At 46.6% G+C, this 20,571-nt stretch overlaps 1 protein-coding gene across 1 annotated transcript; it reads right to left on the reverse strand.

Annotated features, from left to right (window-relative positions):
• Positions 1-974: 974 nt before the first annotated feature.
• On the reverse strand, positions 975-20,127 carry LIMK2 (LIM domain kinase 2). The gene is made up of 15 exons (XM_010017816.1): positions 20,026-20,127; positions 15,351-15,486; positions 13,962-14,071; positions 13,529-13,717; positions 12,953-13,058; positions 11,404-11,600; positions 10,512-10,698; positions 8,071-8,157; positions 7,216-7,347; positions 6,891-6,947; positions 6,637-6,702; positions 5,660-5,834; positions 4,184-4,239; positions 2,170-2,318; positions 975-1,601 (listed from the first exon to the last, which is right to left on the reverse strand). The coding sequence occupies exons 1-15, from the start codon at positions 20,076-20,078 to the stop codon at positions 1,445-1,447; spliced, it is 1,857 nt and encodes a 618-aa protein (XP_010016118.1). The 5' UTR covers positions 20,079-20,127; the 3' UTR covers positions 975-1,444.
• Positions 20,128-20,571: the final 444 nt, after the last annotated feature.

Consider the following 20,571-nt stretch of genomic DNA (forward strand, 5'->3'; position numbering starts at 1 on the left):
CACTATTCAATACAGAAGGAAGTGGGAAGAGAAAGGAGCACACTAAAAATCCAGTTAAAACAAGATGTCTATCAAACTTAAGAGCAGGACTTGAGCCAGATTTTGTTCTGTTCTGCCAACCATGTGAACTACTGCAGCAGTAGCTTTCTTCCTTCTCCCTCCAAGGGAGAAATAAGAGAAGAGAATATACCCCTGCACCCCCAGCTCCCAATGACTCCAAGCCCTTTTTTCTCCCCCAAAGCAGGGAATGACCCTGAGGAAAGTTTCTGCTTGGAGAATCAGCTCAGGTGCTGCAGCAGCAGCTGCAAGGACCTTCAAAGGGAGCAACTGCAGGAAAGGATGAGGTAATGGCAACTGAATTATTAGTTCTCCAGCTGCCACTCCTGGGAGGATGGGACATTCTCCAGCACTTTTCTGTTCATGATAAGTCCATCCTTTAAGTAACTTAGGGGTTATCCCCCTTTGCCACTGTCCATGCACAAAGTCTGAGCGACTTCAGACCTTTGGCTTTCTGAAGAGCACCTTCTGCCACCCTTTCTGTCACCTCATGCCCACAGGCCAAGAGCTCAAGCAGCTTCAGCACTCCAGGGATGTCCACAGCCAGTGCCTAGTGCAGTTCTACATGGTCAGATACTTCCACCTAGGCTAAGGTTCTTGGGCAGGCAGACTCACCATGCAGGCTCACGGTCTGAAGATGCTCAAGCAGCTCGCCTGCCTTGATCACCATTAGGAGGGCCAAGCAGAGGTCAGTCTTAGTGTTTCTACGCAGGCTTTTGGAGGTATTCAGAGACAGAGGAGGGGAAAACCCCCACAAAACCAAATTAAAACAAGAATTCATACACGCTTCCTCACAGACAAGGTATTTCAGGAGAGCTGCCCACTTCCTGGGGCTTTTACTTACTCCCATGTGATGCACTTGGAGGCCAGAATCTCAGTGGGTTGTTTTGGAAAGCATATGCACAAACCTACACACACACTGTCCTGGTGGGGACTTTTGCTGGATGTCCAATTTCCCCTGCTTTCTGTGCAGGGTAGTCAGTGGGAGAAGCAGTTCCAGAAGTGCTGGTCTTTACCCAGGAGAGTCTCCTATAGCAAATCCCTCCCTGGCAGACAGACCAGGGTGGCTTCACAGCTTGCAGCCAAGTTCTAAGGCACCACAGTAAAGAAGCCTGAAAAGGTCAGAGAAACATTTCTCAAGCCATAAAAATAGTGTTGAGCAGCTTTCCTAGGTGCAGTTGGCAGGAAACAGCCCATTTTGCTTCTGAAACGTGTCAAAAATCCACAGTGAATCAGATGTCCAAGACAAGGGGTGTTGGATGGGGAGAGAGGCAATGCAGCGAACGCACAGCGTGGTGCTCCATTAATGCCCTGGAAGTGGCTGAAGTGCATCTCCCTCCCTGTCACTCGGCTCCAATGAAGTGGGGCAGGCAGCAGGATGAGCTCACTAGGTTGTGTTGTCAGGTAGCTTGTCACGGTTCAGTCCATACTGCACACTCACGTTGTGGTCCAGCTCCTCCAGCTCAGATGGAAGGGGGATGGCAAATTCTCCCAGGTAGAGGGAGAGAGCTTCAAATGAATCTTCCAGCTTGGAAAAAGGGGGCCTAGAAGCAGCAGTGAGGAAATGTGAGTGGGAAAGAGCATCTGAAAAGGCCGATGCACTTGTCAATCCAGGCCACTGTCCCATGCACAGACGTGTGAACAGGGACACGATCCCTCCCCATTCAGCTTCTGAGACTTGCAAAGATCCCATCTGTCTGGGCTACCTGTTTTTATAGCTGATGACCAGGGAGGTCTGGCTCTTTTGGAACCCACTTGGCATCAACACTGTTGTGAAGCTACAAGTTTCACGACAAATAAAGTGAAGCACTTACTTACCTTTCAGAGCTGGTACCAAGGTCTGCCCCTACTTTTAGTACATGAGAAACCCTGAACAACCACTCCTCCTCTATCCTCTGTCTCAGAAATTGTTTCAGAGACCTCCCCCATATACAGCAGTCTCTCTCCCAAGCTGTTAATTTAGTCTCTCCTCACATGGAAGCCTTTGAGCATTCCCACAGAAGGCTGGAACACAGCCGCCTTCCACCCTCTTGCACAGCAGTCCTTTCACTAAGGGGATAAAGACACATCCTCCAAGCTTACAAAGAGGAGTCCTCCAAATCCCAACCCTACCTGCTCTCTGGTTCCAGTCTGCAGCAAATAGCAGCCAGAGGGAAGAAGGCTGGAGGACAGTCAGCAGGATCCCAGAACAGCTTGACGTTAAGGCCAAAATCCAGTGTGCGTGGGAGACAGTCCGGGTCAGCATAAACCTGGCCTATGATCTAGGGAAAAATGAGAGAAGAGCTTATGTACAGCAACAGTTCCAGGGTGTTAACAGAGAACATCAACACTAGGCAGGGGCCCCATCAAAATACTAGGGTGAAAAAGAAAGAGCAGAAACTGTTCCTGCTTTCCAGTGGGGCCAGTTGCACGCTGCACTGCATACAAACTTCATGTGAAGCTTTGTCAAGACCTGGTGATGTGGCTGCTGTTGTGAAGGAAGGCCCAAATGCCTTCTCTTTCTCCCCAGTCTCTGCTAGAAGATGCAGGATGATGTGCACCTCCCAGAGAGCTCAACCCTGTCTTCCTCCTGGGTCAGCAACAGTGCTGTATGCTGCTGGGGGTGATGCAACCCCTCCTGATCGGAGGTAATTGACACAACCTGCATCACCAGCCCATCTCTCCCCTCACACAATCTTACCACACCACCAGAAAAACTACTTTCTATGGAGCCTAAAGGATGCTGTGAAGGCAACAGCACCACATACTCTGATTTCCTGTGTTACTGGCAGATTCAACTCCACAGCCAGAGGGGAGGGGTGGAGAGAACAACCAGAACCAAAGCTCAGGAGGTTGCAGGCAGAGCTGCTGGAGGAAGGGTCTGGGTGGAACAGAAGGAAGCCCTGCCCCAGCACTCAGAAGTCCCAGTGCTCACCATCTACCCTGCTGAGGTGCACTCATCACCTCCAGCACTAGAGGACTCAAAAGTGTAATAGGAGGGAAGGAACCCATAGTAGAGAGCAGCCAAGGTCAGTGTCACTACAAATGTTCACATGGGGAAGAATATTGGGTTTAAAGCCTCACTGGGTGTCACAAAAAGGGTGTTATTTATAACCACCCAGGCTTTCCTATGCCAGCAGCTCAGCAGGACAACCACATCCTGTAACTAGACAGTGGAACGCCCGTTATGTACTTTGGCAGGGTTATTATCTGTTTGAGTGTGTGACATCTTTTTTTAGCATCTTTATCTTGGTGACAAGCAAAATGTTGCTATGATACTACCCCATTTGTCTGTTTTCTTTGCTACTATTTCTTTTTTCTAGATGAAACAATTGTTGTAATTCCACAAACAAATTTTTCAAGTTCCTAAATTTATCACTCACAACCACAACATTGTCTGAGAGGAGGGCCCAGTGTAAACAGAGCTCCAGATGAGGCCACAGAGATTTATGCACAGATATTTTCTTTGTCCTCTTCTTCCAAACACTGAATATGAAACTGCTGGTCTTCCCTGGTGTCCCTGTAACTGCTGTGTTATCAGCACATGTAACACTCTGCCTTTCATCTGTATTTCCACTGTCTTACCTTTTAAACTGAAAATACCTTGCAGCTTTTGAGTTGTGCTCTTTGCTCTGGAGTCAGGAAAGCCTGATATAATGTTAAGACTGTGCACTGGCTCAGAGATAAACTAAGCCAACAGACTTTAGGGTGCAAGCTTCATTAATTGACCTGCAAAGACGTTTCTGTTTCCCCTTCTTTGAAGTGAAGTGCCGTCCCCAGTGAGGGCCCTGAATTTGCTGAGATACAGCTGACTGGTCTTTTAATGAGGCAGTAGGAAAGGAAAAAAGTATCACAGTTTTAGGGAATATATCTACTTTCAAATGGATACAAGGGCTCAATCCGAACTTGATGGACTTTTTAACAGTTACTCTCAGTCCAGGAAGAAACTCTTTGGGGGACAAAAAGTTACAAGGCAGTTATCTTCCTTGAGAAAACAGAGGCAGGGTGAGTGTGTAGCCCCAGCCTAATTCCCTGTGCTGTTAGGTCAGAGATTGCACACTCAGAGAAATAGCTGATACAAAGCGTGCGAGAAGATGGCAGTGGGGAAGAAGTCTATTAAAGATGCCATGTAATGTCCTGGCCTTACCTCACAGAGAACAATCCCAAATGAAAAGATGTCCACTGTCTCATCGTAGCTCTGTCCTGCAGGGAACATAAGACATTCAACTCTGGGAGAGAGAGTTCCCCACCCAGCTATTTCAGGAGCTGCCAGTCCAAAGCTACTACGCCTATTGCCTGGAAAGCCCTAAAACAGGAGACAAAGCAGGGTTTAAATCCGAGCAGGGTCAGCTGCCCCAAGATATGTATACCCACTGCACCTTCCTGCACACTGCCACCGCTTGTGTTAACCCCTCTTCTTTCTTCTAGTGGGGAATTACAGGACAGCACAGGGAAGCTGCGTGTATCAGAGGTCCGAGCAAATCCTAGTGTTACCTGTGGAAAGCTGCTGCCCATTCCCACTGATTACTGTTCTAGTGCATGTCTACAGTGCACCAAGTCATTGTTCAGCTTCCCCAACAGCCAGCAAGTGCCCAGTCCCTGCTGCAGTGACTGCAGAGAAAATAAATGACCCATTGGCAGCACTCTGAACTTGGGAGAGCAGGCTGGCTCCAGCAGCCCATTCTCTGCTTACAGACACACCGCTCCCCAGCCAGTATCTGGTAAACAACCCTGCTTTCAGAGGTGATGTCAGACTCTGCTCTTGCTGGTCTCTTTGATAAATGCCAGGTCTGAGACAGGCTCTGAGGAGCAGCCTCAGACTCCTATATGACCTGTAGGCCTTGAGAGAAGGAAAAGAGAACAGCACACAAGAAAGCAACATGGAGAAGAGTTGTGCTGGGGGGAGAAGCCCAGTCCTCCCTTCCCTGGGGGAGACATCTGATGTTGTAGCTAGACAAACTGCCCAACCTGGCCAGACAGACCTGCTTATTAGGAGGAAATTGTCTCCACTGCGTTTCACCCTTACCTTGACTCTTGCAGGGGCAGTTTTTTTCCCTAAGGGATATAGTTCATCCTTAATGCAATGGAGGGCTGCATGCCAAAACCAGATTGCCCTGCACTCGGACAACTCCCGCTCCAATCCTGAGGCTTCAGGAAACCTGGCAGCAGATGGTTTCTCCCTGGATCTACCCAACAGCACATGTAAGCCTCATCCTGGAGTTTAATGATTTCCTGTCTCAAGGGACAGTTCCAAAGCATGAGGCTATAACAGAAATTATAACAGAAACAGAAATCTCAGGTTCAATCTTATTTCAGACCTCTTTTGTCTTGCCTGTTATCTGGATCAGAGCAGTTTAGGCCTGCTGCCCTCCTGAAGAATCGTCCTGTCAAGCCAGAAACATTACCTCAGCTGGTACAAAGGCTTACCAGGTCAAGTACTGCAAAAGCAGTGCAGCTAGGGTACCTGTGTGTATAAATAAGCTTGTATATCACAGCAGGTCTAAAACTGTAGACCGTAATACGTTTGGTTGTTACTAGGGCCCAGGAGCTTTCAGTAATCTTATCATCCCTGTCCCTTGTCACAGGCTGCCACCTCACCTGCACCCTGGTATCAGTGTCTTACCATTGAGCATCTCTGGGGCCATCCAGTACGGGTTGCCAACCACCGTGTAGCGCTTCTTCCTGTCACTCTTGCGTAGGGTTCGTTTCTTGGCCGATGGCTTCTCCAAAGTGGGCTTTTTCCTTTCCTCCACAATCAGCCGAGACAGACCGAAGTCAGCCACCACCACTGTCTTATCCTGCACACGGGATTTAGTACAATGCTCAGCTCCTTTCAAGAGCAAAGAGCCTGCAATTCCTCTTCTCTGTCAACTACATTGTAAGGGCAACTAACAAGGTTTCCTGCAGCCAGCTGAGCACAGCAATCTGCCTAGACACCCTATTCACAATCCCAACCTATCATTTCTTCTCATCATTGTCTTATTTTCTGTGCGGTCACTAACACTAATCCCATTGATTTGGCTACTTTTGCCAGGGCAAACCTGGACCTTTCCTTTCAGACCTTCCTATTCTACCTGGCTGGGAATTAGTTTAGACTTTTGGGTCATTTGAAGCCCACATGCTAATCTCATATTTCAGCCAGTAAACAAAGGTAAGGCTTGAGGGAGTGAAACTACACAAAAATCTTGTGGCCTCCTAACATTTCAAAAAGAGCACACACATGTGCACACACCTGCACACTTGTCTGAATCCTGAGTGCCAACAAAAACGTCATCAAGTGGTTGAAAGAACAGAAGCAGCTGCAAAGAACATTTCATATTTGAGATAAGAAACAGAACTGGACCGGCTCTTGTAACGTGGCTGTTAATAGGAGATGCTACCACAGGAAAGGGGATGAGAGAACAGAATGAAGAAACAGTGAAAGCTAGATCAGTCTGGAAAATCCTTTGTGAAGATGAAGCTCCCTTGTTTAGGGCACTAAAAGCCTCTCTGAAATCAGTTCCATTCTGACAAAAGAGGAAAGATCACGTGGAGAAAACCGAGGGAGGAAAATGACAAGGAGGGGAGCAGCATGCTGTGGGGAACAGAGGTGTAGCTCACCAATTTGATTAGGCAATTGTGTGAATTCAGGTCTCTGTGAATGATGCACATGGAGTGCAAGTAAGCCTGAAACAGAGGAAGAAAACTTGGTGTTAGGGGTTCCCAGGGGAATGTGTCCCTTCACATTTAAAAGACCTCAACAGCCAGGTACTAGTAGCCAGGCAGCATCCAAAACCCCTCATACACCACCCTGCTGAAGCAGCTAACCCTGACCCTGGAAGTTTTCTCTGTGACAAAGGAACAGTCCAACTCACCATTCCAGAGGCAATTCCTTTGGCAAAGCTGACCTTCTGCTCCCAGGGAAACGGGTCCTGAAAGACAAGTCCTCAATGGTCAGAGCCTGTCTTACCAGCCAATTAGTGACAGCAATTCGTCTGCAACAGGGACTCTTGCAGCAGCCAGAGAAAAATGATACAGCCCCAGGAAGAAAGCGATTTCTGTCTCAGGCTACCCACAGGTATGAAGAAGCTTTTCCACACAGCCCCAGAGGAGAAGACTAACAAAAGTACCATAAGGCTGGTACAACCAACACCACAGTCAGCCTCATTGAGCAGAGGTCTACTAGGCTTCCATACTCACTGCATTGCGAAGGAAGTCCTTCAGGGTGCCTCCCTCGATGTACTCAGCGAGGAGATTCAGCTTCTTGTCCTTGTACAGTACACCAATGAACTTCAGCACATTGGGGTGAACCAAGCTGCGCATCACTTTCACCTGGGAAGCAGAGACATCCCACCCCAAAGAAGGCAATGAAACAAGTCCTGACAGATCTGCTCAGTGGTGACAATGCTAGAGGTCCCCCCTAGGAGTCACAGAGTACACTCAAACCCTAATCTTAAGCAATCAGTTAAATGTTGCTTCTTCATTTTCATGCTGTGCAATTAACCTTTAAGGAGAGCAATTAGTCTTTAAGGAGAGCACTCTTAAGTTTGGCTAACTTTTAAGAGCCAGGAGCTCTCCAGGGCAGCTATCTGGCCTGTGCGGTATGTGCCAGGGCTGGAATAGCAGCATCAGGTGTTTAAGGAGCTACCTTTAAGCTAAATCTGACTTTAAAAAGCATGCTAGACAGCCAACAAGAAAATAGTTTAAATACAGGAGGAGTCTTAAATATCTTACAGATACTGGCCCTCATCATTTGTATTTATGCACAAGGCTCAAAGGATAAATCCTTTACGTAGTGCACAGCTCCACTTGCCTCAGGCTGCTTTTTATCACTGAAAAATTAATGAACTGGGAACTGAAGCCATGTCTGGTGCTCAGTGTGAGTCACACTTTGTTGCAGCAAACATTCAGCTCATGTCAGCTTTTCTCTGTGTGCTGTCTCCCTCCTCAGTGCCTTGATTCCTGCCAGGATGCTGGCATGATCACTCCATGGATAAGACGGAAGAGAGTGCCACACGCTGCTGGCTCAAAAGCTTTTTGCAATCCTGCTCCTACCTCTGTCAAAAAAGTCTTCTGTGTTTCCTCATCACAGCGAATCAGCTCCTTCATCACCATCACCTTTCCTGTTGCTTTGTGAGTCACCTGGTGGAAACAGAAACCACAACTACAGGCAAGGTTCAAGAATACATAGCTCCAAAGCTCTTGCAACTCTTCTGAAAGAGAGGGTAACATTCCCTTCCGTACAGAGTGGGAAACAGATGGGAGGAGATTCAGAGCCTGGGGATCTGCAAAAAACAGCATAACATTTCTTCCTGCAAAATTCAGCAGAGATCCTGTATGTAAACCAGAAACTACCTAACACTCACAGAGGATCATACCAGGAGACCAACAGCATCCCAAGAACCAGAGCTGAAGTCTCCACGTTAGGTAGCATAGGGCTGAGCACGCATACAGGCTGTCGAAGCCTCTGAAGGCATCAGCTCTGTACTTGTGCATGCCTTAAGTTCCGTTCCAGAAAGTATTTGCCCACATTTTGTACACAGACCCTAACAACTACATTCTGAATCGGCAAAGGAACCCATGTTCACTTGCATCAGAAACCAAACCAAACAACCCACATCTACATTACTACATGCTTTGGTTTTGTGAAGACTCTGAAGCCTGGTGGTTTCTGATGAGCTTATCGAAGTTACTCATGCGCAAGCAGAACTGGAATGTACAGGCTGTTCAGTTAAGGCAGAAAGCAGTTATTTTACCATGCTCCTTGGGAGCGGTGTATTGCTACTTGCAAGGAATGTCCCAGAACGGTGGCAAAGACACAGAAATCCACTGTAAACACCAGGTAATACATTTTCTGTCTCTGGACATGGAAAGCCTTTCCAGTTCCTCAAGAGCTGTTTGCCTGTATCCAACTAGTTCCTGTCATTTTGCTGTATTCTAGAGGTTTCTTTTAACTACCTCTGCCTTGCTGGCACCAGGTGCATGAGTGAGCAGAAAGGGTCCAAATTCTGATAAACAGGTTTTCCTGGAAATCCTCTCCCCTTCAGTTGCTTAATTTGGACAGCTTAGTCTTCCTAAGATCTCCACCTAACTAAACTACCACCTTCTCTCTAGGAACAGAAGGGAACTGTTGTGATCAGATCCAGTACTTGCTGCACCAGAAGCAGTCAATCTGAAGCTCAAGAAAGGCCTCATACCCTTTAAAACAAAAAGCCTTTTGGAAAACCTCTAGACCTGCAATCCAGAACACAAGACCCAGTTATAGTATTTAGGAAGTTTATAAGCTTTTTCAAACACTGTGGCACACTAGTTCTGTTTAGAACCGTGGGACATAACACGGCTGATACACGTGGAATACAAATGCATGGAATAACACAACAAAAGCAAGAGTACAGTATTCCTCTGCTCCCATCTGAAATCAAGCATCCATAAACAAGTAGTGAGCCAGGGAACACTACACATTTCAGCCAGGGATATGAAAGCCAGGGACATCTAATACCCAAAGATAAAGATAAGTGAAGAGACAAAGACAAGACAAGGCTAGGTGGCATTCTTAAGCTGACATACCAGCAAAACTGAAACAAGTGACATCATGAACCTCTAAGAGGGCAATTTCAACTCCCAGAGCATGCACCAGAACAGGATGGCTATTGGGTAACTTGAGCAGAAAGAAAAAAAGTCTTTGTGCCATTAACTGTGGGGACACAGATGACAAAAGCATGCGAGACAGGAAAGGTTCTGCTTACCTGGACCTGTTATTTCTCTATGAGCAGAGGAGAAGAGAAATGCTCATTAGTATGGATCAAAAGCATTGGGTCTGTAGTACTGGCTCACCACCTCCCATGGAAGCATGAAGTGAATATGGTGGCTGGACACCTGAAGTTTATACAGGTGTAAGGAGAGAAGTCCCATAACATGGTGAATAGCTGCTGAAGCACCCTCAGTCAAGACTGGGGCTTAAATACTAGAGAACTGCTATTAATGGAGATTTTAACTGTGAGAATCATGCAAGAACTGACCACTGACAAGCCATTTAGGCTCTGCTGGGGGTTCAGAGGTGGTCACTACATCAGCCTGGCAAATCTCCCAGCATGGCACACCAAGGGAGAGTGAGAAATGCTGTACTGGGAAGTTGAATGCACCTCTTCATAGGAAAGATGTTCATAAGAGAAAGTGTAGTTTGTTCCCCATTCTCCCAACTCACGCAGGTGGTTGCTGTGACACAGGCACTCTGGAGCTCTAAATCTAACTCAAGAGATGAGTATGTAAGCCCAAGGTTGGCATTCAAAGGGGACAAAGTCAAAACTGCCTGCAGCCAGAGACACTCATGGTCAAGGAATGAAAGAGAAATGGATCTCATGGAGCAAACCAGGCAAGTTCCATCACCAATCACTATCAGCAAGGCAAAGGCCACTGAGACAGTGGCGAAGGATTCTGAGATAGGCAGATACTGCTGTAATCAAAGTAAATGATGAATGCTTGGGGACCTCCCTCACCTTGATTACTTGTCCAAAAAATCCTTTTCCTAGCACTTCTCCATGAATCAGGTCACAGGGCCGGAAGATTTGCTGGGAGCAGCTAGAAGAGGATCGTAGGGATTCTGAACGACTGATGTCACGGCTCAGGAGAAGTGGTTCCTTTGGAGAACTGGGACCAGGAGACTTAGAAATGCTGTTACTTCGCCTAGAAAACAAAGGAGACAGAAAGATGAGGGAAGCTGCTAGGAAACCTTTTGTCCAACATATCCCATCATTAGCTCCTAAAGGTCCAGCTTCTAGTTGCGTTTCAGTGCTCTTTGTACCGCAAAAGCCAGACGCTCTCTCAGCACTGTGGAAGCTCTTTACAAACCTAGAGCAGCTTCCAGGTCAGGGCTGCCTAACAGCAACACATCTCCTGGACTGTTGGAGGGGGAGCTCTGTGAACAGGAGGAGGAGGAAGCTGTGAAGACACAGCACTTGCTATCTCTAAACAAAGATTAAAATACTGGTAAATGACTAAATGAGCAACTGAGTTGCCAATACTAGGAAGACAAGATTTTCCCCAAGTCCCATGTCTGAGCTATATTTCCCTTTAAGGACACATTCTTCCTCAGCCATTTAAGGCTGGTAAAAATCAGACCTTTCCATTTGCTAACTGCAAAACTTAGTAGCTTTTCTATGTTAAAAGTAGAGCTCCATTATTTTTTATTAAGGAAAGTTTGCCATCTGAAAGGGAATGGAGAGAACACATGTCAATAGCTCAATCTAAAGCTCTCCATTGCTTCGCCAATGGTTTATACCAAGGCTCATTATCAGAGATGGGTCATGTCTCTGCAGGCACAGAGCAGCCCAGCCAAGTAGCACAGGGCAAAGGCAAGCAAGGTCAGAGGCAGCACTTCCAGGTCTTTACCTGAGGGAGCGCCGTCGGAGCGTTCCTTCCAGATTCTCCTTGATGTCCAGTGGTGAGAGGGAGCGCGGGGAAATGGGTGGCTTTATGTGGGTGGGAAGATGGGAGTCCAGACGAAGCCTGTCCAAGCGCTGCGAGACAGGGTCATGCTCTATCAGCAGCTGAAGTGTCTGGCTTGTCTTGCGGATCAGCTCCTCCACCTGAAGTCAAACCAAAGCACAGGATGATAGCACAAAGGAGGAACATAATGACAGGAGACAGAGGAGACGCAGCAGAATGCCCCTCAGCAATCAGAATAGAGAGTCCAGTGAGAGCACTCCACAGCTGTGGTTTAGTTGCATGCAGGCAGATCAAGGTAGTAATACAGAGGTTGTTATGCTATTCAAACCTTCTCCTTTCTGGTCACCTACAAATGACCTATACAAAAATGGTATGGACAGGGTAGAGAAAGTCCAGAAAAGGGTCACAAAGATGATCCAAGGACTGGGCATCCTGTTATATGAGGAAAGGCTGAGAAAGGGGGGTTTGTTCAGCCTGGAGAAAAGAAGATTTAGGGGAGACCTTATGACCATGTTCCAGTATTTAAAGGGTGGCTACAAGACAGAGACTCCCTTTTTACAGGGAGTCACAAGGAAAAGATGAGGGGTAATGGGCACAAGTTACTCCTGGGGAGATTCAGACGGGACTCAAGAGGACAATTAAGAACAATCAGCCATTAAGATACTCTCCCCAGGGAAATGGATTCCCCAGCGTTGGACACTTTCCAGATTTGGCTGGCCAGGGTGCTGGGCTGTCTTGTCTAGACCACACTTTTGCCAAGAAAGGTTGAAGCAGTTGATCCTGCAGGTCCCTTCCAACCTGGTATTCTATGGTTCTACGAAATGCTTTTTAACACTTCTCAGAATATCAACTATCAACTCAGAAGTGTTGATAAACAACACAAGCTTCTATCCTGAACAGTGCTGCAAAAACCTGCTTTGCAAAAGCTACATGGAGGTTTGTCTGAGAGATGTCTACTGTGCTCCTCTTCAGCACTGACAGTAAATAAAACTCTTGCATAGTGAAGGCAATGGTATTCTCACTACTCTTTCAGCATCACCTGACAGAAATGCAGGCATCAAATACTTTTTACTTGTAAATATAGACATCAAAGACTTTTTTTACTGCAATGGAAAACTCATCCCTAGGATCAGCTGCGGCTTTGTCTCTTAGCAGTTGCCTCTAAAATGATCAGAACAGTTGACTTCACTAGCATGAAGACTCTTCACAGTCTCTCTGTCCTTTGAGATGTCACAGCCCTACACTTTTATTACGTCCCTTCATGTCTGAATGCCACAAAATCAGACCTGCATCCTAATCGCATCTCCATCTGTTACATTTTCCTCTTCAGCTGCAAGGGGTAGCAAAGCATGTCTTCATGCTTATTCCTACTTCCAGCATGGGTACTATGGGTGTACACACACTGTGTATAGGGTGGGAGAACAGTGCCAAGAAACAGAAAAGCTGTAGGAAGGCAGAAGAGAAGGAGGCTTCAGAACAGAACTCTACCCACCTCCTCCACTTGTAATGTACGAATAGGAGCTCCATTAATCTCCAGGATACGATCTGCAGGGTGGATGGCGTTCCGGACATCTGGGCTGATGTGCATCCTGTTCACTCTAAACATGGGAATTACCGCGTGTGTGTGAAGTCAGTTTAGCCCAAATTATAGAAAACATTTGATGTCTGATGCTTCCCTTCATATTGGTATTCTGAAATAAAACAACGCTAATCTACCAACACAGGGAGCTACTGTTAGACCAAGTGCTTAGGTCGGAGCTGGTCTGGGGAGAGCTCTTCCTTTGACCAATGGCAAAAATTGTTAGTCCATCACAATTCTGCAAATGTTTTGTATGAAGAATAACATTCTCCAAAAGTTTTTGATGAAGAATAGCTCTGAGAAATAAAGTTATCACTTAAGTACATGAGTGAAATGGAGACCAAACACAAACAGCTGTTAGCTGTCCCTGTTGTGCTGAGACAAGTCCCCTCATCAGTTAAAGCAGCTGGCAGGACAGTAGTGCTACGGAATTTTTACCAGCTCCCTCAGCACAGACATGTACATTACACACGACCTGGTCATACTCACTCTTTCACCTGGACAGCAGTGGCATAACTGGAGCAGCCACCTTCGACAGACACAGAGAACCCCCTCTTGCCGTCAGTAGCTGCTGGCATGGAGATGAGGGTCAGCGTATAAGGCAGCTGCTCACGCAGAGACTCAGTAGAGTGTTTTTCTATCATTGGTGTCAGCACAATCTGGTTATGGCATTTTCCACTAAAAGAAGTGAAGAAAGTCATTATAGCAGTGTCCTATCCCCCCTGCCAAACTTGCACTTCTAAGTTCTCTCATTGACCGTAACTTACAGTGTTTAGTGCTTATACCATTCCTCCCTCCCCCAAAAGGCAGCTTCCTGGCATTCCTTAGTGTAGCATTGAGCTGTCCCACACTGAGCCAGCTAAACGTGGCTTACACATCCAGCAGGGAGCAGCTCTGTGGCAAAGCTTGCAGCCCATCTTACCAGTAGAGAGTGGAATGTTGCACGAGTGCGTAAGTGTCCCCATCTTCAATGATCACTTTGCAGCTCATACAAGCAAAGCACTCAGGGTGATACTTGTATTCGCCAGCCACCTACAGACAGAAAAGGGAGTAGCTTAGCAGGGCCAAAACCCATCAGCAGATGCAGCTATGGCTTTCCTCTCCTTAATATGTTCATTCAGATCTCAAATCAAGTGGCAGCTTTTCACTGGAGAGTTTTATTAGCCCACTCTACCTTTCCTGAACACCATCCTTGGCACCCTGTTTGCTAATCTTCTCTGAAACAAACATGTCAACATGCAAAGTAAACCTTGTGTCAGGAACCTCTGCTATATTTGGCAGCTTCTCAACTATCAAAAACAGTTGATAGTCTGCTGCAGACTAGTAAACAAGCTATTAAACCTATTAAACCTTCCTGTTCAGTTGCTCTTGGCAAGATAACTAATGTTATGCCTGAATTCATAAGGCTGAAAGGGCTGGTTTTTTCTTGGCAGACCTGCAACGCACAAATTCAGATAGTTTACCAGCCAGCTGACAGGAAAAAAAAGGTGAGTTGAGACTGAGACAACAAAACACCTTTAAAGAATATTTTTATTCATTGATCTGTTTCTCTCTTTTCCTTATAAGAACTTCTCTTATTGACAGTATTTTGCAAAGACTTCTGCAGGCAATGAGAAATCATCTGTGCTTTTCTAAGTACTTCCCTTTGAGGTAGCAATCATTACTGAGTGCCATGCTGCTTTTATTTAGGCCTCAGAAAAATGCTGGCTATATTTCATTCTTGACAGCTTTAAAGTTTAATTATTTGCAAGGTTGTGGCAAGGATGGGAACATTTAGGTGAGCCCCATATTGTGCAGGCAGAGTTCAATGCTTCAAAGCAATTGAGGTTAGCACTATTTCAAGACACTTCAAGAAACCCACTCTGGCCACAGTATAGGTGGGATGTGGATGGCAACCTTTCCCAAAGCCAGAACCTGCTGCTTATCCTGAGGCTGAGAGGTTTGACTGCAGTGCAGTGGAAAATCACCCCATGGAGACACTGAAGCACTTGTGCTAAAGAAACTGAACAGATGTCCCCTTAATCACCTTTCTACTTCTCATGCTTGTGCATTTCAGCACCTTACTGTCTTTGATGCTTCAGATCCTCATAACCCCCTCCTTTAAGAGCTACCCCTGTTCAAAAGTAATCTTTATGTAGAAGATGCACACATAAGCCTCATTTCTAATCTCTGATTAGAGATTAGCACAGTAAGAGGCTATTACCTTCAGTTTATTTGGTTATCTGAACAGCTAGGGCAACTCCCAGCCAAGTTGGAGGAGTTGGAGGCAGGCATGTTCTGCCTCCAGGCAAGAGTCCCTCAGAGGCCTTACCATTACAGGTCCAGTCATCAGCAGAGAGCAGCCATGGCAAAATTCCCCAAACTTCCCCCAGTAGTCTTTGTGACAGTACAGCTTCCCATCTTTCTCATGGTACCAGTTAGTGAGGGGATCCTGACATTCAGAGCACCTTGAAGGAAACAAAGGAACAAAGTTCCAGTTGGCAACAAGTCACAAACCAATGAAAAAGGGCCTCTTCTGCATGGAGAGAAAGTTCATCAGCAGGTCACCATCAGCTCTTCCAGTTATGGATGTACTAAACCCCTCCATTTCCCAATGCTTTTTCAACTGGACTAGACACAAGGTTTGTAAGGAGAGGTGGTATCACCCAATATAAAGGAAAAGACAAGCTTCCAAAGTTTAAAGCAAATCCCATCCATTTATTAAAGCACATCAGTAGGTTTATAAATTCTGCATTATAGATTCTGCTCCTGTGCTTTCTCCCTCTTCCTGGAAGCAAGCTTCCAGCTGCAGGGCTGCCCAGCACACAGAGCAACAAGCAGCCATTATTAATCCTCGATCTACCCTCCCTCCCACCCAAAAAAAACAAGGAAAAAGATGCAGCAATTCTACTACAGATGTCATTTTAGCAAATCACAAGCAGAATCCAGATCTTCAGGGTTCCTGAACACAAAATAATCCTGCCTCAGCAGGATGCGCCAGGCAAGGGAGTTTAACATCTGCAGCATGGAGGTGTGACTAATGGAGAGATAAGGCACAGACAGCAGTTGCATCACTAAAGATTATTCCATTAGCCCTGGGCAACATGTTCTCAGACTTTAAAAGGGAAATTAATCCAGTATTGGTATTTGGTATTACGAGTCTGGTATCTCAATTTCTGAGCGCAGAATCCAAGGTGGGTGAGTCACCAGTAACTGGTTCAAAGAAACACCTCAAGGACCAACGCTGTTGTCAGCAGGATGCTTTCCCAAAGGTGGAAGGAAGAGCTGCTTCAGCCCCTTACCCCAACAACTGTCTCAGGGACTATGTTGGAGGGGAATCCCTGGCACCAGGGTGTGGGTGTTGTTGGGTGTATGCCCCCTGGACAGCACTGAGGTCAGCTAGTGGCAGTGGAGGTGCACATTCTACATGCTGTCAGGTCTACTATGTTGTAGACTTCACCTTTCACAAGCTTCCTGAAAGCTTATTTGTGCCAGAGTCAGTCCTTGTAAACTCCACCAGCTTGTAATGAGCGTGATGATACGCGAAGTGGTCATGCTCCAACATGGAAAGAATTATTTGCTTCATCTCAAGAGACTGTAAAGCAACAAGGTGAAGCTGCTTGTAATCAGCCTATGGTTTTAGGGGAAAACACACCTCATGAGGTATTCAGTGCCGTACCCTACCCTCAGGAAAGTTGCTCCCTCTAATGTATTTGGCTCTTATAGTGTTTATTCTCCCAGCTGAGGAGCTCCAAATCCTGTTCCCCCTCAGCCCCCCCTTCCTCAGTGATGGGAAGGAACTCCAGCATGTGCAACAGGCCCTGCCAATTTTGTCTGAGGCAGGGGGAGCAGTAACTTAACGCTGCTATACTATACATGGTACAAGCATCATTACAGCCTCAGCCTCGAGGCACTGTCATGGTTACACTCTGCTCATGGTATGCAAGAGACCTAGAAGGCATTGCAATGCATTTTGCCTTCACCCACTAGCCTTTGGCTTTCATTTGCAGTAAATACCCCACGCTGAGTGATCAAGTGGGTGAGTGGGAGGGAGAAAAGAGCAAGTGGAGACTAACAGCAAAGATTTCTATCGCCTTGTGGCAGGAACATCTGGCTCAGCACGGGCAAATCAGATCCCTCAGACTTATCCAACTCCTGCGTGCATGCCTGTACCAGTACGTGCTTCCACGGTGATTACATCTTCAAACAGAGCTGTGACCAGACCTGCACTTGGGATGCAGACAGCAACACTGGAGAAGACTTCACTCTCTGTCCAAGTTCTCTCCAAGCAGGTGAGTTAGTTAGTTAGTTGGTTTTAAGCACAACACCTTCCCTTCCTCACCCCTTTTCAATTTCACCTTCAACCTTTTTCTCCCTAAGAAAATCTAAAACTGCTGCAAAAGCAACACACCGGCAGTTCTGTTTAGATGGGTTCCAGAGGATCACATACACTCATCTTCCCTTTACCTTTCCCCTACTTCTTCATGGTTTGACTCCAACCTTACAGCACTTTGATTAGTTAGCTTCCATCCAGAAATAAGCACTGGTATCTAATTTGGAACACACCCATAGCAAAATGAAGGTAAAGAGGTGGAGCAAGCAGTCAGTTCTTTGCTATGCAATTAAACAAATCTAGGCAGGACAAGTTTGCAGCTTAAGGCTCAGAACCCCACCCAGGGCAGTGAGGCAATAGGAACAAAGCAACCAGCCCCATAGAGGGTAGACGCTGGTAATGGGGCTAAGTGGCTGCTTCGTTAATGACTGCAGCAAAAGGACATGGCTATGGCCCATATTGCCAAGCAGCACCTTCTGTTGCTGCTTGCCATGCATTCTGCAATGGAGCAGAGGCTTTAGATTTGCTGGCTGTGGAGAACTGGCTGTCAGCACACAGGTACAGCTTCAAGACCTTTCAACTATTTCAGTGCCTTCACCCAAATGATAAAGGCATCACATGACTGTTCCACATGATTCTCATGAAGAGATATGTCAGAATTTTATCACAGAAGATACAAGAGTTATCACTGCTTCCTTTCCCTCCTCACTTAGTGTGCGTGCCACTGCAGCACTGCCATTGCCAGGGCTCGCATCAGCTGAGACAGAAATACAATTACTTCCACAGGTATTAAGCAGCAAATCTTTGCCAGTCACCACAACCAAAAGAAAGGAAGAGGAAGATTTCTTGCTCCTCTGTCTTTTATTAGAAACCACTATCTTCTCCTACATAGTTTGGTATTCTTATTACAGAGTTAACAAAGCATGGTAATCAAGTTTCTTGGAGGACTGGTAACAGCCATACCTTCCTCTTGCTGCCCAGCCACCATTTTCAGAGCTGCAGAGCCCTGCTCTGATTATACAGTCCCATACATTATGATTCTTCACTTCCCAGATTAATTTAATCTGCATCCCATAGCCATCCTCCAGGAACCCCAGACAGCATCCAAAAGTGCAGTGTTCAGCCCTGATGCTCTGTAGCACAGCAGGTGCAGAAAGAGTTCACAAATAGCTCCTTGATGGCTCCTTGTTTTTGTGGGGGTTGGTGGGAGGATCAGGTCACAACAGGTATCCAGCCTGGTTTTCAGTGAGATGGGAGATTCAATTGAAGTGGCATCTCTTTTACATCTAAAATGAAAGCTAATACCCTCATGGAAGCAAAAACATCCCTGGCACTGAAGAGACAGATCCCTTTGAGAAGGGCTCATTAACAAAATGCACCCCTCACACATACTGTCAGGCTGGATCAGTTAACGCTAGACAGGCTCAGAAGAGCTGTGGTGCCAATTCTGCAGCAGAGCAGGGGAGAGGACAGTCACGCAGACAGAAAGCTGCAGAGTAACATGTAACCCCAGCCTGCAGCTAACCCAAAGGTTTAGTAGAAGTATGTGCACTGGCTACATAAGAGACACTAGCAAGGAAGAATGGATGCTAGAAAACAGATTCAGTACTAGAAGACAGAGTGTTTAAGCTCTGGCTATGCAAAACCCTTTTGAGACACGAGAAGGTGTATCCATGGCCTAGCGTGATGCCCTACACATATTACAAATAATATGTCTTCTCACTTTCCTTCTTCTGAAAGCTGATGCTGTTTCAGAAAGTTGCCTAAAGCAGCTTAGCAATTGCACAGCAGTATTTACTCCTATCCTAGACTGTTTTAACAAAAGGCTCCTTACTCCCAAAGCAGTACAAAAGTGTTTGCAGGAACAGGATCAATAATGAGCAAATCCGAGTGGAGGGGATAGCAGGGAGACAATGAAACTGCAAGCTGTGCCTTTCCCCAACCATTCACCTTATCAGCACATCAGGGTCAGTCACCATCCTGACTGTGTTCAGCCCCACTAACAGTTTTCACTATGTAATGCAATCAAAGCCTCATTCTGTAGCTGTCACCTTTCTCAAGCCTCATTTGTTCAACTGGACCAAGCATGGTTGTTAATATAAACCAGAGTATCACAGGAGAAGAATCTTTTCCACATAAGTGTGCTCCTTATCCCTAGTTATCTGCAAAGTACTTATTTCTTTTCTCGACAAGATTATGCACTGCCTCACAGCAGATTACATCACCTCCTTGAACTGCCAACAGCAGCACCTCACCTCACCCTGTGCTATGCCCAAGCACAAGTAGCTTTGGAAGAGACATACGCAGCAGCAGCCATAGTAATCTCATTCCTCTGGGGGCAGCGCAAAGCACAGGGGCACGGGGTAAAGTGGCATATACAGTGTTGCTCTGCCAAGGAGCCTGCTTGCTGGGCTGCACAGACTATCTCACAAAACAGGTGCCATACCCCTGTACCAGAGAGCTGCAAAGAGGCTGGTAATAAGGATCTTTCCCATCACCTCCTCCAAGCAAGACAGGATCCCAGTTTGAGGCTGGCTGTTCCCTGCACACAAGCACTGTCCCGTGTTCTTCACACCTCGCATGCCAACTGCTTAGGATAGGATAGGGTAGCATAGCATTACAGGGGGGAAAACGACACTTGGAAGGTCGACTGCTAATCCTGCACAAGACTTACCGAAAGGGATCCTTGGGAGCGAAGTAAGCTGGGGCAGACAAGTAACTTCCCATCTTCAACACTGGATAAACCGGCTCAGCCACAAACTTGTCCAACTGCCTCTGAACAGCTCTGTTCTGCCAACATGGCAGCAGCCCGTGCTCATTTAATCTTGCGCTGATTCAGATACTTCACCTCTCTTTGAAGCTGCCTAAGGAATGCCAGGTCTCTCGGCTGCTCATTCCTTTTCAGACTTTTCCTGGCTCCCATGCCTATAACCATCTTCTGCACTCAGCGGCAGCAGCACCCTTGGGAAGGATACACTAGCTGCTAACCGGGCTAGTTGGACATGCTTCTGCAATAGTTCTTGCAGAAGCTGCCTGCTAACTATTGTCAAGTTTTCCCTTCTGTAGTTCCACCCAAGGGTGGGAGGGGAGGAGGAGCCATGGCAGGACAGCCCGTGGCTACAGAGGCCGAATAAGCTCCACTTCTTCACCAGGGGTGGAGCTTTGATCGAAACAGGGGCTGTTAGTAAGTGCTGAAAGATAGCAGCTTTTGCCAAGGGAA

Source organism: Nestor notabilis, unplaced genomic scaffold, assembly GCF_000696875.1.
Source record: "Nestor notabilis isolate BGI_N333 unplaced genomic scaffold, ASM69687v1 scaffold19837, whole genome shotgun sequence".
In the NCBI taxonomy this organism is placed as follows: Eukaryota; Metazoa; Chordata; class Aves; order Psittaciformes; family Psittacidae; genus Nestor; species Nestor notabilis.